General features: G+C 38.4%; 1 protein-coding gene across 1 annotated transcript in view; it reads right to left on the reverse strand.

Annotated features, from left to right (window-relative positions):
- LOC149690881 (locomotion-related protein Hikaru genki-like) overlaps positions 1-12,706 on the reverse strand; it is a 29,418-nt gene that overhangs the window by 5,114 nt on the left and 11,598 nt on the right. The window contains exons 2-3 of the mRNA XM_089870667.1: positions 909-1,151; positions 401-664 (exon numbers count right to left, since the gene is read on the reverse strand). Coding sequence (XP_089726793.1) covers positions 401-664; positions 909-1,151 — 507 coding nt within the window. The remainder of the gene's footprint in view (positions 1-400; positions 665-908; positions 1,152-12,706) is intronic.

The following is a 12,706-nucleotide window of genomic DNA, read 5'->3' on the forward strand; positions in this document are numbered from 1 at the left end:
AGCTGCATATACACCTGATAGATGGTTCAATTTTGAGATAACGGTATCTATTTTTAATGCTTTTAATATAGAGAGGAAGTCTTCCGTAAGGATATAATCTCGTTTCCTATCTCGCGTTACGAAAATAAACCCGGACTTCATTTTATTTTTAGAACAATATCCTATATCGGAAAAAGGACAGCTAATTTAATAAAAAAATACGTAATTGAAGTTTCGCGATGCGCGGGTATAATAGCCTGGATTCTTACACGCAACATATGTGGTCAAATCTAAAGGCCTACAATTTAGGGGTTAGGTTAGATGACCATCTCATAAAATATCCCTAGTCTCTAAGTACCGTCATCAGTTGACCCCAGCGTGCACCCGATCCCAACCAAAAGCGAAGCATTTGATATCTTACTAGAGAAATTTTGTTGAACGGTGGTATTAACGCAATGAGGCCACGGTCCACCCCACTGACCATTACGACAGGATACGGTGGCGTTGCCGATAAACTTGTACATTCCCACTTCGGAGCATCGAATTTGAACGTGACTGCCGTGCGGAATGAGTGTCTCTTTGTCCGGAGCTACTAAAGGTTTCCCTTGGTACGAGATGACCAAGGTGGCGTCCGTAGACGGCTGCAACGTACATTGACGAAGCATCGGCTGGAATCGACTACTGTCTACAAATAATAAAATAAAAAAAACACACACACCCTCGGGTCAAGATCCAATACGGTAGAGAGCTAAGCTTACGGAACTTTTCAATTCAATAAAAAAAAATATATTTAGTTTGCTCGATCAAAGAACACGTTCGAACCATCCAAAGTTTTGGTAAGTTTAGAACTGCAAGTTATTTGTAAGACGCGCAACAAATGCCTCATACCCTTAACTAATTTTACTTAGGTCATTAAGTTATAAGTTTACCTTCATCAATGGTGCAAAGTGGTCCAACCCAAACTCCGTTTAAACATTTTATCTTGCAAACTCTTTTCTGTTCCATGGGTCCGATGATCCCCAAAAATTGGACCTCTTGAACGCTAGCGAAATCCTCGCCGACTCCCGGTGGTGGGACAACCGTATTTCCTCCTCCTCCGGCACTCGGGACACTTTTTCCATTGACCATGACTTCCGGCGGAGCGCATCCTTCCCGGCTGTGTAAACTTCTCTCTGAAATAAAACGTCCGAAATTTATTACACCCAGATGTCCAGACAATTAAAACAAACGCCCCGCATCGTTATTTTTCGACCGTAAAACCCACACGGAACTTTTTGGAAAACCGCGTCAAAGGTAGGATATACGAAACGCAATCTTTCCGAGCCAGTAACTACGCAGTCTTTTAAATACAATCACCTACTCTGACATTTTATACTCTCTTTAAACCTACCCAAAGTTTTAACGGCCAATTTATACCCCAGGTTGGGTCTGACCAACCAAACTTTCGCCAGTAATTTTACGGCTAAAGTAATTTGGTCCAGCCCTTTCTCCAGCCCCCCCCCCCACTTCCACAAAAACCAAGGAATGACTAAGCCTATACTTTCAAAGAAGACTGTTGGTTATACAAATTACTTGATTAAAATACAATTACACGAAGCAACACTTTACGATCAAAATGGGCGAAAATTGTCTTAAACTTATTGTTTCCTAGCATGGTCCCGTTTTAAGTCCATTGAGACTTAAAACGGAGTAAGTTATGGTACAATTTTGTTACGTCTAATTTCCTTAGAGAACATATTCGGAATAGAAACAGGCAACTAAAGGTAGCATGAGGTAGAATTAAACTTTGTTAAGCCTCGGCTCCTAGACGTTGGCCTAGACTTTTAATTAAAAGTTAGAGTTGAAGAATACAGTCTTTCAAAACTCAGAAGTGTCGACAGCTTTTAGACTCTAAGCGAGCCAGTCCTTTTATTTAAATATATATATAGTTCATTCAATAATACCTTAAGTATGTAAATTTCGCAAAACTAAAGCAATATCAAAGGCCTACTTTAAAATGTAACTGAAGATAATTTTAAACTAAAATTGAGTTTTAAACTTGCAACGAGAATATTAATAATGTAAGCCGAAATAGAAAACTAAGTTATCTTTAGCGTAGACGGAAAAAGGCTTATCAATTTGCTCTATTTTGACCTAAATTTTCTGTTAGAATCGAAATTCGACGTTAAAATTCAATTACGGGTTTTGTTTGGATTTGGAATAGGATCTAAATTAAGTTAAGTATATAGGCCCAACAATTTATACTGAAACCAACGTCTATTAATTCTCGAAAGTACGCCATAGATTTTACGGTGCCAACCATAAGTCTATTACTTTAGTTTCGTAAGCCTTTGCCTTATCAAATATCACGATAAAAGCGAAAGAAAACGCTTCCCTGATAAATTTCACGACCAGACGTTTTTCTAAATAGAAACAAAACTCGAGGGTTATATTTTCAACGTAACGTTTTTCCAAGCTAAGAATACCCTACCGTGGAAGCTGCCATTGATTAAAAATGCATAGACTAAACCGCCTTTATACGCGGTACAAACTCAAATTGCGAGTAAAATAAAAAACAACGGAGCCGAAGATGTTCCAAAAGCAGTTAACTTGAAACCGCAAAAGTACCCTGAGAAGAAGAAAAAGTCTCGAACAGCGAGTTCTCGGGAGGTTAATTAGGCAAAGAATTTTCCCAGGGATCGCGAAGGGAATCAGTACGTATAGCTTCCATCAACCCCAGTCCCTGAGTTCACTTCTAAGGGTCCAGGAAAAGGGAAAGGGACGGAAGGGGGTCCCAGGGACGCCCGGGAAAAACGATACTAGTAGTAGTCGAAATGGGTCTATCGCGCCCAATTTCGAATCGCATTCCAACTTCAATTTGTTTCGAAAACTCTCTTTTCCTCAAAGTAGCGTACTCTTGTAAATCTATCCTATAGGACAGGGGAATTTTCCCCAAGTCATTGCCATTTGTCCAATAGCATCGCCATGGATTTAGTCGCGAAGAACGCGATGCGTGTAATAGTTGCCATCGTTTGTTTTCAAGCTACGTTGCTTTCCTATCGGAAAATACTTAACTCCTTTCAGAACTTTTTTTCTAGTGAAATAAAAGAGAATATACCGAGGTTGAAATGTTTGAAGAGGTTTTTGTTATTGAAGAATAGCTTTGATCTAAAATATCGTGGCTTGTATTCAATCCGTAGTAAAGGCATACACAGTTGTGTATACTTATAAATATATTAGAAATATCAAAGAAAAATTACCGAATCAATAAGAAACTCCCTGATTTGGTGCTATATGGGTATAAAGTTCATTCCCTCGAATGTGAACTGGACCTTGTACGTGCCTTAATTCATGGTATAGTGTTTTGGATTGTGAGGGGGTGGGGGTTTGAACGAGAAAGGAGAGGAGCGTCTGTCCCCTTCTCCCTTATGTTACAATTTGGAGGTAAGGTGAGACAGAGGCAGCTAGACTTTCGGGAGGATAAGGAGTACTCAACTCAACCTCATTCTTTTACATGACTGTGGTCGAGTAACTAGCCACCGCCACCACCGCGCATCAACTGTACCGAAGATCCCTCGCCCAAACTCTCTTTCTTTCTCTCTTTACATCTCGAGGCATTCCCGCAGCCCATGGATGGAAACTTGGGTATATAAAAATAAGGCCAACTTGGGACAAGAAGAACTGAAACTAATTTCACCTCTTTGCCTCTTCGCACGATCTTCCTATATTGGTTTTTCTCGCAGCCCATCCAGAGAGAGAGATAAAGTATTAGTGACACGAAATAACCTTCGGGATTTTAGACGGAAAAGGTGGTGGGGGGACCCCCTTCCTTTTTAATGAATAGATATAATTAAGGGCACGTTGGGTAAATATAATAATTCTTCTAACCCTTAACGTCGGTCTAAGACTTGATATACATCGAAAAGGGCTAAGATAAAAATTGTCGACCAACACCAAAATTCTCTAGATTGCTAGATCAATCTCGCCTTCTTTTATGAATTACTTAATTTGTCGCGTACCTTTTAATCCCAAGTTTCCCTTGACCTTTGAACCCCAAAATTCTCGAGTATTCCGTGAACCCAAACAAGTGGCAAATATGGAACTTAACACTATAATAATAATCATAACTTTCGCTCCCTTTAAAACACCAGCACTAGAAACTTTGGGAAATTTGTACAATGTAAGGGAAATGTCAAAGTGTATCTTAAATGAATCCCAAGGCGAACTTGAGGAGCGCTTGGCTTATGGCGCGCGGAATTGCGAATTGGACAGCGGAGGAAGGAAGGAAGGAAGCTATAGCGTCTGGTGCTCGCCAAGTTCCGGACGTCGTTGGTTGGCGCGAGAAGGCTTTGATTAATCGCCGTAGTCGCTACGTTTACACGCCGATTCAGATATTTAGATTCGGATTATCTCGAGTATACTCTAATCCCACGAGTCGAATACCTTACCGAACGATTGACGAGAATCTAAACCATTCTCATCAGAATATCTGATAGCGTATATTACATTTACCGATCTCCTTCTATCATCCCGTAGAGGGTTTATAAGATAGTTGATTAAACATTCCAGGACAGATCCGCGTTAATTCGCGCATCGGGAAGAGTCAGCCTAATTTGGATTGGACTCCATTCTCTAAGATAGAGGTATACGCGGCGACAATCCTAACCTAATTGAGGACTTGGGCTTAAGAGATTATAAGGGAACCTAATTTCGACAGTGTCACACCAGCTCCACATTATCCGAAGACTTTTAAAAACGAATTCGCAACAACAAACTTTTCCTCTTGAAAAAAACTTTGTCAGAAAAGCTAGTGAGTGCACAGATGGTACCGTTTACGAAATGCAGCCATATCTTTACGTAATCAATTCGTGCCAGTTGGTTAATACAGTTAAGGGTGTGTTCGGCGCGTTTCTAAAACCTACCCGGCTACTTTCACTTAATTAAATAGGTTATCGCGAACGGGAAAACACTATTATTTGCATCCTCGTGCACCGCGTACCTCAAAGTAGGCACGCGAGCTGTTTATTTTTTCAATTGGAAACAATAAAGTGGATACTATGGAAGGAGAAATTTTCTTTCAACGCTTTTCAGCTTTAACTTCAATGCTTTCTAAGCTACGAACGTATTTTAACAAAACTCAAAAAATCTGTTTTACTCCTCGTTTTAACTCCAAACAAAGTCCGCAAAAATGTTTCTAAGGACAAAATAATATTGTTATATGCGAAAGGCTTTCCTACAGATAAAAAAAAAACTTACAGTAAAACTCCCCAGCTAAAGTTACTGGAGCGTCAAAAATGTCAATTCGCGGTGTAGCGTTTTTTTTTTCTGTCTTTTAGTTCTTGTCTCGTATGTATTGTGAAAAAATCTTTTCCAACCAAGATACAGTATTTTCTGTCACGACTACGGAGGACTATTTTGATATCCAAGTACGACCTACTTAGTGGTCGGTTTTTCCGCTATATACTTTTTTGCTCTTTCTTTCATTCTTTTGTACATGACAGAATTTTTAGTTTACTCGAATCCCTTTTGTTGTTTATTTCGCTCGCTTAACGTCGTTGTTTGGATCAAATAAAGACGGGGTAAACAACTTTAAACCCATTATCGAAGTTAAACCTAATTTCAAATTAAACGAAGAGTCTGATTTCGCGACAAACGTCAACCCACGCCTTTGGAACTAATTTAAACTTTACAACAGAGTATTTTAAAATTAATTAGCTTGGAATTATATTTGGTCGAAACATTGTCTAAACTAAAGCTTTAGAGGAAAAGTCAATTTATTGATAAAATCTAAACAAAGACATTTGGCTCTCGTGTCTTCCACTGGCAATAAGGAAGGGCAAACTCGAGCCTCGTTCAAAACCTAGCTAGACAATCTCTATTATACCTCACTCTTAATAAAGCTACTCACGGAGATAAATGGCTCGTAGCGCTCAATAATCCCCGCTCAAATCCTTTCAAAGGTAAAGTGAAACTATACCCCACAAACCATTATTACTAGTTCCCAGTTTAAAGTAACATCGCTCGTATTTCAAAAAAACGAATACCCTAATTAAAATAACTTAACCCTCCCTTTAAAGACAAGCGGAACCAGAAAAGGGGTATAAGTTCTAGAATGATGAGACGCAACAAGCGTTACAATCTTAATTCCTGACAAAACGTTCATCTCGTTTTCGTATAGCAGAAGCATCAAAGAGAGAGAGAGATAAATGCAAAGGCTTAACTAAGTTCCTTCTCTGGCATTGTAACAAACGTTCCGTCGTGATTCCATCTCCGTGATTCGAGGGGATGGATAGTCAGGGGTCATTAAACATATCCTGGCGCGGTATATCTTCCCCCAACCCGGTTCAACCTTTGACCCTTTCTGAACTGGTCCGGAACTAAATAATCCCGTTAAGCGCGGTTGAGAAACGGACGGAAATGGAGAACCATAATAAATCAGTCCCTAGCTAGTTATTCCCGCCGCCTCCCCCCCCTCCCTACCCCATCTTATCAAGCCAGATATGTCAGAATTTTTCTTCCCACCTAAGCCTCGGTCATGATGAAAACCCGGTCGCATCCCAAAATTTCCTGGACCCCTCCTCAACAGATTGCGACACTGTTAAAAATGCCAATTTTTTTTGGCCGAATTGCAAAAGAGATATGGTGGTATAATACAGTAATCCATATAGTACTTCTCTAAAGGCGCATGATGCCAGATATCAGTGGGTATTAGGCTTGATTGAACCTCAAATTGCCTATATTAAGGAAGAAGCGAGTCCACTCTTAACTCGTTCACCGAATTAGAACCAATAAGCGGCAAGAAGGGGGATAGAGGTAATAACCACGCGGATAATTTTCATTCCCCCTGCCTTCATCTTTATTGGCTTTCTTTCCATAGACGGTCACGGATGACTCTTTCCAGAATGACGAGTAACGCGGTCGGAGTAACTTAGCTTTTCCTAAGCCTTGGCTATAGACCTTAACGCTTAAGAGTATAGGGGGTCACGTGATTATTTTCGATTACGAGTCTCGCGCACGAGCTCACGATCATAAAGTGATCGGATACTTGTTATTAGAAACTCCAATAAACATTAAAGTACAAAGTTTTCCGCTTGAAAACTGTCCCGAAATGAACAAAAAATCCACGTACTTCTTAACAAGGGCAAATTGAAATAACAAAAAGTAAGAAAAAGCTTCCACAAGCAACAAAATAGTTTGGCCTAATTTCCCATCCTCAAAGTATAAAGCGAGAGATACGCTGAAGGAAAGAAAGATTTACGTCCGGTGTGGTCGTAACCAGCGAGTTTCTGTGTCCGTAATGACTTTCGGTCGTCGCGTCAAAGGGTCCGGCTAATAATAACAAAAAATTGTACAAGCTATAAGGTTCCAACAACAAAAGTTTGGCAGGTTCGAGAGAGAGAGAGAGTGCTACTTGGGCGGAAGTTCTGACTGAATAAAACCAATAAAAGGCATTTTCCCGAAGGGGGGGGGGGGGTGCTATGGAAACCTCATATTTTCACAAACTGACACCCTAATCGATAAAAGGAGCTAAAAGTCTACTAGGGTCCACTAAATAGATAATTTTGTTTTTGCAACCTAAACAAAGTTTTAGTCGATAACGACAAATTAAAAATGGACCCCCTAGCTGTCTGGTTTATACTTTAAAGGTAAGGTGAAACTAGCCATTTTTTTGGAGTTGTAATTATATGTACTAAAGGAAGAATCATCTTTAATTATTATTATTTCACAATCACTTCAATTTATTTTTTATTAATTATAATAACCAAACGCTTTCATTAAATTAATTAACGACAACTTCGGGCGTAATCACTGTCGAATTAATGAAGTGTTTATTAAAAACTAATACAGCTAGACGATGGGAGATAATTCACTAAAAATCCTCCGAAAATTTCCTCCTATCATATATGTAATAATAGGATTAATAGGGTGATGGTTCCAACTAAACTTCCCTCCTTGTCATAATTCTATTGTGTTTGAGAACGAGCCGTATTATCAAGGTATACTGCGCCTAATCATAAATAGTCCGCGTCAAGAAGTTCGTCATAGATGAAATAGTTAAGACCCTCCTTAATTGTCTCTTAAATTACACTAAATTCACCCTTAAGTGATTGAAAATAATTTCAATTTGTTTCTGGATTGTTAAGCCTAATAAGTTATTAAAGATTTTAAGTACGATTGCTAGGGAGCTGTATTACGGATTATAAAATTATATTTGTGGATTCTAAACCATCTTATCTATTAATACTGTTGGGACGTCTTGAGATGCTCTAATTAATTCCATCTGGTACCACAGGGTCTCGATAATTATCCCTGTCGGGAAGATCCCCGCACTTCAAAACTTAAGCCTCGGCTAAAATCCCTGCCACTAACCTAGCAGTCTTAGACTAAAGGATAATGCGATAAAGAAGATCCCAAACTCTCGAGATTTTCCGTCGTTGAAAATAAAGCTTTTCGAAAAGCCATTATTCTCGGTACTCTAATGATGTTGTTAATTCATAAATATTCAATATAAAATTAATTACTAGCTACTTAGATGATATATTTTTACTTATTTTTAAAATTTTTATTTAGAAAATTATAAATAAAAATATTTTAAAGTCGGCTTCCCCTTTAGGGTGCCTTTTCCTCAAAGCAGTAGTATCTAGCGTGATAAACATTTCTACAGGCGTTCTATGGGAAACTAATGTTAAACGTTTGCCCCTAAATGTCGGCTTTCAGCTATTACACAAAATATAATTGAAGTCGGCTTCACCTGGAGAGTGGCTTTTCCTGACAGCATCAGTGTGCAGCGGGAAAAACATTTCTACAGGCGTTCTAACTATCACAAAAAGTATTTTAGCCAATTGGGCGAAATTGCGCCTTCTCTGCCCCATGCCCTATTAAAGGATTGAATCATATGTCGATCAGCTGTCATTGTACATAATTGTAAATAGTTTTCTTGTTGACTTTGTAACGTGTAAATATTAATTTAGTGTTTTTTTTATTGTACGACATTTAATGCTTTGTTTTAGTTTTTTTTATTTTCGGACCTGTGAACCCACGTTAGAGGGTTCCTCCCTGTTCCAAAAGGGATTTGTAATCAAAAGGGTCAATAAACCATTCATTCATTCATTCTATGGAAAACTAATGTTAAACGTTTGCCCCTAAATGTTGGCTTCCAACTATTACACAAAATATAATACATATCAAAGAGTTTTTATCAAATTAAATAAGTTTTAAAGATAAAAATAAACTGAAATCATTTCCTATTACGGAGATATGGCATAAAGCAGGCAGGCACGCATTCACCATTATCAAAGGCAGAGAAAAATCCTTACATATCCCCGATAAAAACGGTCTAAGGCCCCCAATAAGCTCCGAAAGGAGGAAAAAAGAAAAAAAAAATTGGCGAGCAATCAGACGAGCCTTATATTCTCAACAGCTGGTAAGGCCAAAATATAACCTTGCCTGATCAGCTAGCTATTCAGAAATAACGGGCTTCCAGCCAACCAAGGCTTAGCCGTTGGGTAAAAAAAAAATATCCCCATAGATAATACGCCAACTTGTATCGTACGGCGACTGCTTGAGGCTTACCCCCCGAAAAAAAGTTATATAAGAAACGAATAAAAATATATTCGATCGACAGCTGGTAAGACTGGACCCGGAACTAGCTGGCGCAGTCTAGATTAGATTTTAAACGATAACCCCGGCTTACACGCGATATCAAGTTACGGTGATACCAAGCCACGTTTACTACGGATGAATTACGAGTAAACTTGATATTGCAGATAATACGGTGGCTTATCAATGCTGTAGGGTTACAAGTTTATTTGTAAAAATAGCTAGGGAAGTTTAGTTCGGGAGTAAGTGAAAATGTTCGAAGTTAAATTGGTTGTAACTTTAAATTCTAATTTTAATAAATTAAACCATGATGATTCTGTAGATAATTTTATCAAAATTTCAAATATTTCACGTGTTAAAATTAGAGCAACCGTGATAAATATTTGAACATGATCACACGCGTGTACAGCCAGAGAATTTATTATTACGGGATATAAGGTAGAGTGGGTTACGCCTATGACGATGTAGAGTAACGCGACCCACTCACACTGTTACAGTGTGCGGGCCAGCAATCAAGGAAAAGCTTCGAAACAGGTGATTGTGACAGGCCAACTGATTTATTAGTGATGGTCAAGTCTACCTCTCTACTATGTACAACTAGAACGGTGGCGTGTTATACCACTGTTGGCGGGATAAAAGGATGTGTGACGGGGTGAACGGATTACAAGGGTCAAAGTTCGCCTACATCCTTTTCTTCTTATTCTAAAAGGAAAGGGTCACGCTAGAGGTCAAGAAGAAGAAGGACATCTCCGAAGAGCGATTAAGATAGGGCCCTGCGGGGACAATCGCAAGTTCGTAACTCGGATATTAAAGGTGTATTGAACGTGTCCTGCAGCCTGCGGGGCAATTTTAATTTTAACAAACACGTAAATGTTACAGCTTTGAGATAAAAGGTATTTTTGTAAAGCGTCTATTTCTTTATCGAACCTCGAGGTTCGTCAAGACTAGGAAGTACGAGATTAAGGTCAATAGGTCATGGAAATTTGACCAACTATTCCATCATATAATTGGTTTTTTACCTTCAATTAAATTTATCAGGTTTACGGGATCACAAACTATAGCAAAGGTTATCGGATTAGACCTCTTTCATTTTGATACAAAAAAAAAGATGAATTTTGAATTTTTTTCAAATGCATATCAAATTGGGCGTCGTTTAGGTATCGCATTCAAAAAAAGTCCCTTCCGAAATATTTTATAAAAGTCCTTTTTTACGGATTGGGAATTTAACATTTTAAACCTTTGAAAATGAGATGAAGAAAAGAAAAGGGGGTAGATTGCTTGCTTGACTTCATTTTGCGTATTCACACACTTTCCTTTTCATCCATGAATTAATATATTTCCACCATGAATATTGAGTTACTAACCAGAAATACAAACATTTTACGGCCAGGTTTCTTTGACTTAAGGGAGTGAATCTTAACACTCACGAAGGTGCGATTAAATTCACGCTTGTCCCACCTACACACATATATATAGGCAAGTACCCAAAATATCCCATCAAAGAGGAATCTACTCTATTGAATAAGTCCTGTCTCCTTTTTAGCATAGATAAGTTGCGAGCGAATTTACATAAAATAGACGCCACGAAGTATATTAAACCAAAATTATCAAACTTAAGCGTCATAAGGGAAGGAATACCTTTTTTTTCAAGAAATACAATCTTTAAATAGGTTTAAGAAAAAAAAATCAGATACTTTGCTCTGAATATGAACCTCTAAAACTCAAGTACCATATAATATATACGGTATAAAGGCGGGGGCATGAAATAGGGGGGCGAAATAAGGGGCCTGTTAAAGCTAGAGTAGCGTGTAATAAGTTTTTTTTCATTCTTTTCTTTTCACCATACTTGCAATTTTTCCCCTCTCTCTCTCTCTCCCAAGTTCTCTCTGCCTCTTTTCCAAAGATTATCATCCTCTCTGTTTTCAATAGCTTCTCTGTACTTTTACGCGCTTATGAACTTTTATACAATTTTTTTCTTCTTCTTTTCGGGCTCGCCTAAGTTTCCAAGTTTAAGACTTTATATTATATTCTAGGGTAATCGAAAGTGTTTCAACCGAGATTAAGAACGCTCCCCTTCTACACTTTTTCTTCAGTAGAAAAAAAAATGCGGAAGCTAAGGCCAGCTAGCCAGCCAGCTCTTTGTTATTCTAAATTATTTAAAATATTTTATAACGTATAGCTAGCCCGCCCGCAACACTATCTATATGATATAATATATATATTTTTAATTTAGTTTTAAACTTATATACCTACAGGAAGTGTAAGATTAAAAAGTATACGGAGATACAAGAGGGGAGAGTAGTACTCTATGTTCATTTTCTTCCCATTGTGTATGATTTCACGCACGGTTTCAACCAATCATGCACGGAGCCAGTATAACTAAAACCATATTGTACCCATCCTCAAGAGCTTCTATATGTCTAATATACTTAAGAATAAATAGAAATACAATAGAGTGTACCAGCAAACTTATATCTAGGGATAATAATAGACTCGAAAGTCATGCTCTTAACTAATCCAGACTGCATGCAGTATAGCTCCTTAAGTAATAAATATCGAAGAGCACCATTGGCTCCCCGGTAGATACTGCGACTAAAAGGATTTGGGATCTAAGTAATAAGAGGCTTTTTACCGGTACTTATACGTTTCAACGCATCCATACACGGTCAACTGGTCAGGCCTGCGTGGTGGCTATGCCTGGGATATGCCTGCTAGTAGTCCAAAAATACTAGCTAAGCCTTTTGCTAAGCTAAGAAATGGAACACGGTACAAAAAGAGTAACGTATATCTATATCCGGATGATGGTATTATCCAATGGAAAACTCTATAGAGACCAAGGCCTAGCTATTGTTCAATACACCATCAACAAAAGGCTGCGCTTCGAGCAACCCCGGAAGCTGCTCAGCGATAGAACGAGTCTATAACCTATATTTTTATAGCAGAATTTCATTCCCAAATTGCATCGCGTGCCAAACTAGCCTTTTCATAATCTACCGAACGATATATTAGAGGAACTATGCCTTCTTAGGTTGAACTGGATTATATTGACTTCATCTCTATTTTTTCTCTACAGTTTTCTCTGGCAACTTTGTAATGGGTCTAAAATCAACGTGAAAAACATAGGAAGTACCTTCCTTCCAAGCTTGTA

The sequence above is a fragment of the Phalangium opilio genome, unplaced genomic scaffold, assembly GCF_054372755.1.
Source record: "Phalangium opilio isolate 3A_F unplaced genomic scaffold, DU_Popi_V2 ptg000031l_1, whole genome shotgun sequence".
Taxonomy (NCBI): Eukaryota; Metazoa; Arthropoda; class Arachnida; order Opiliones; family Phalangiidae; genus Phalangium; species Phalangium opilio.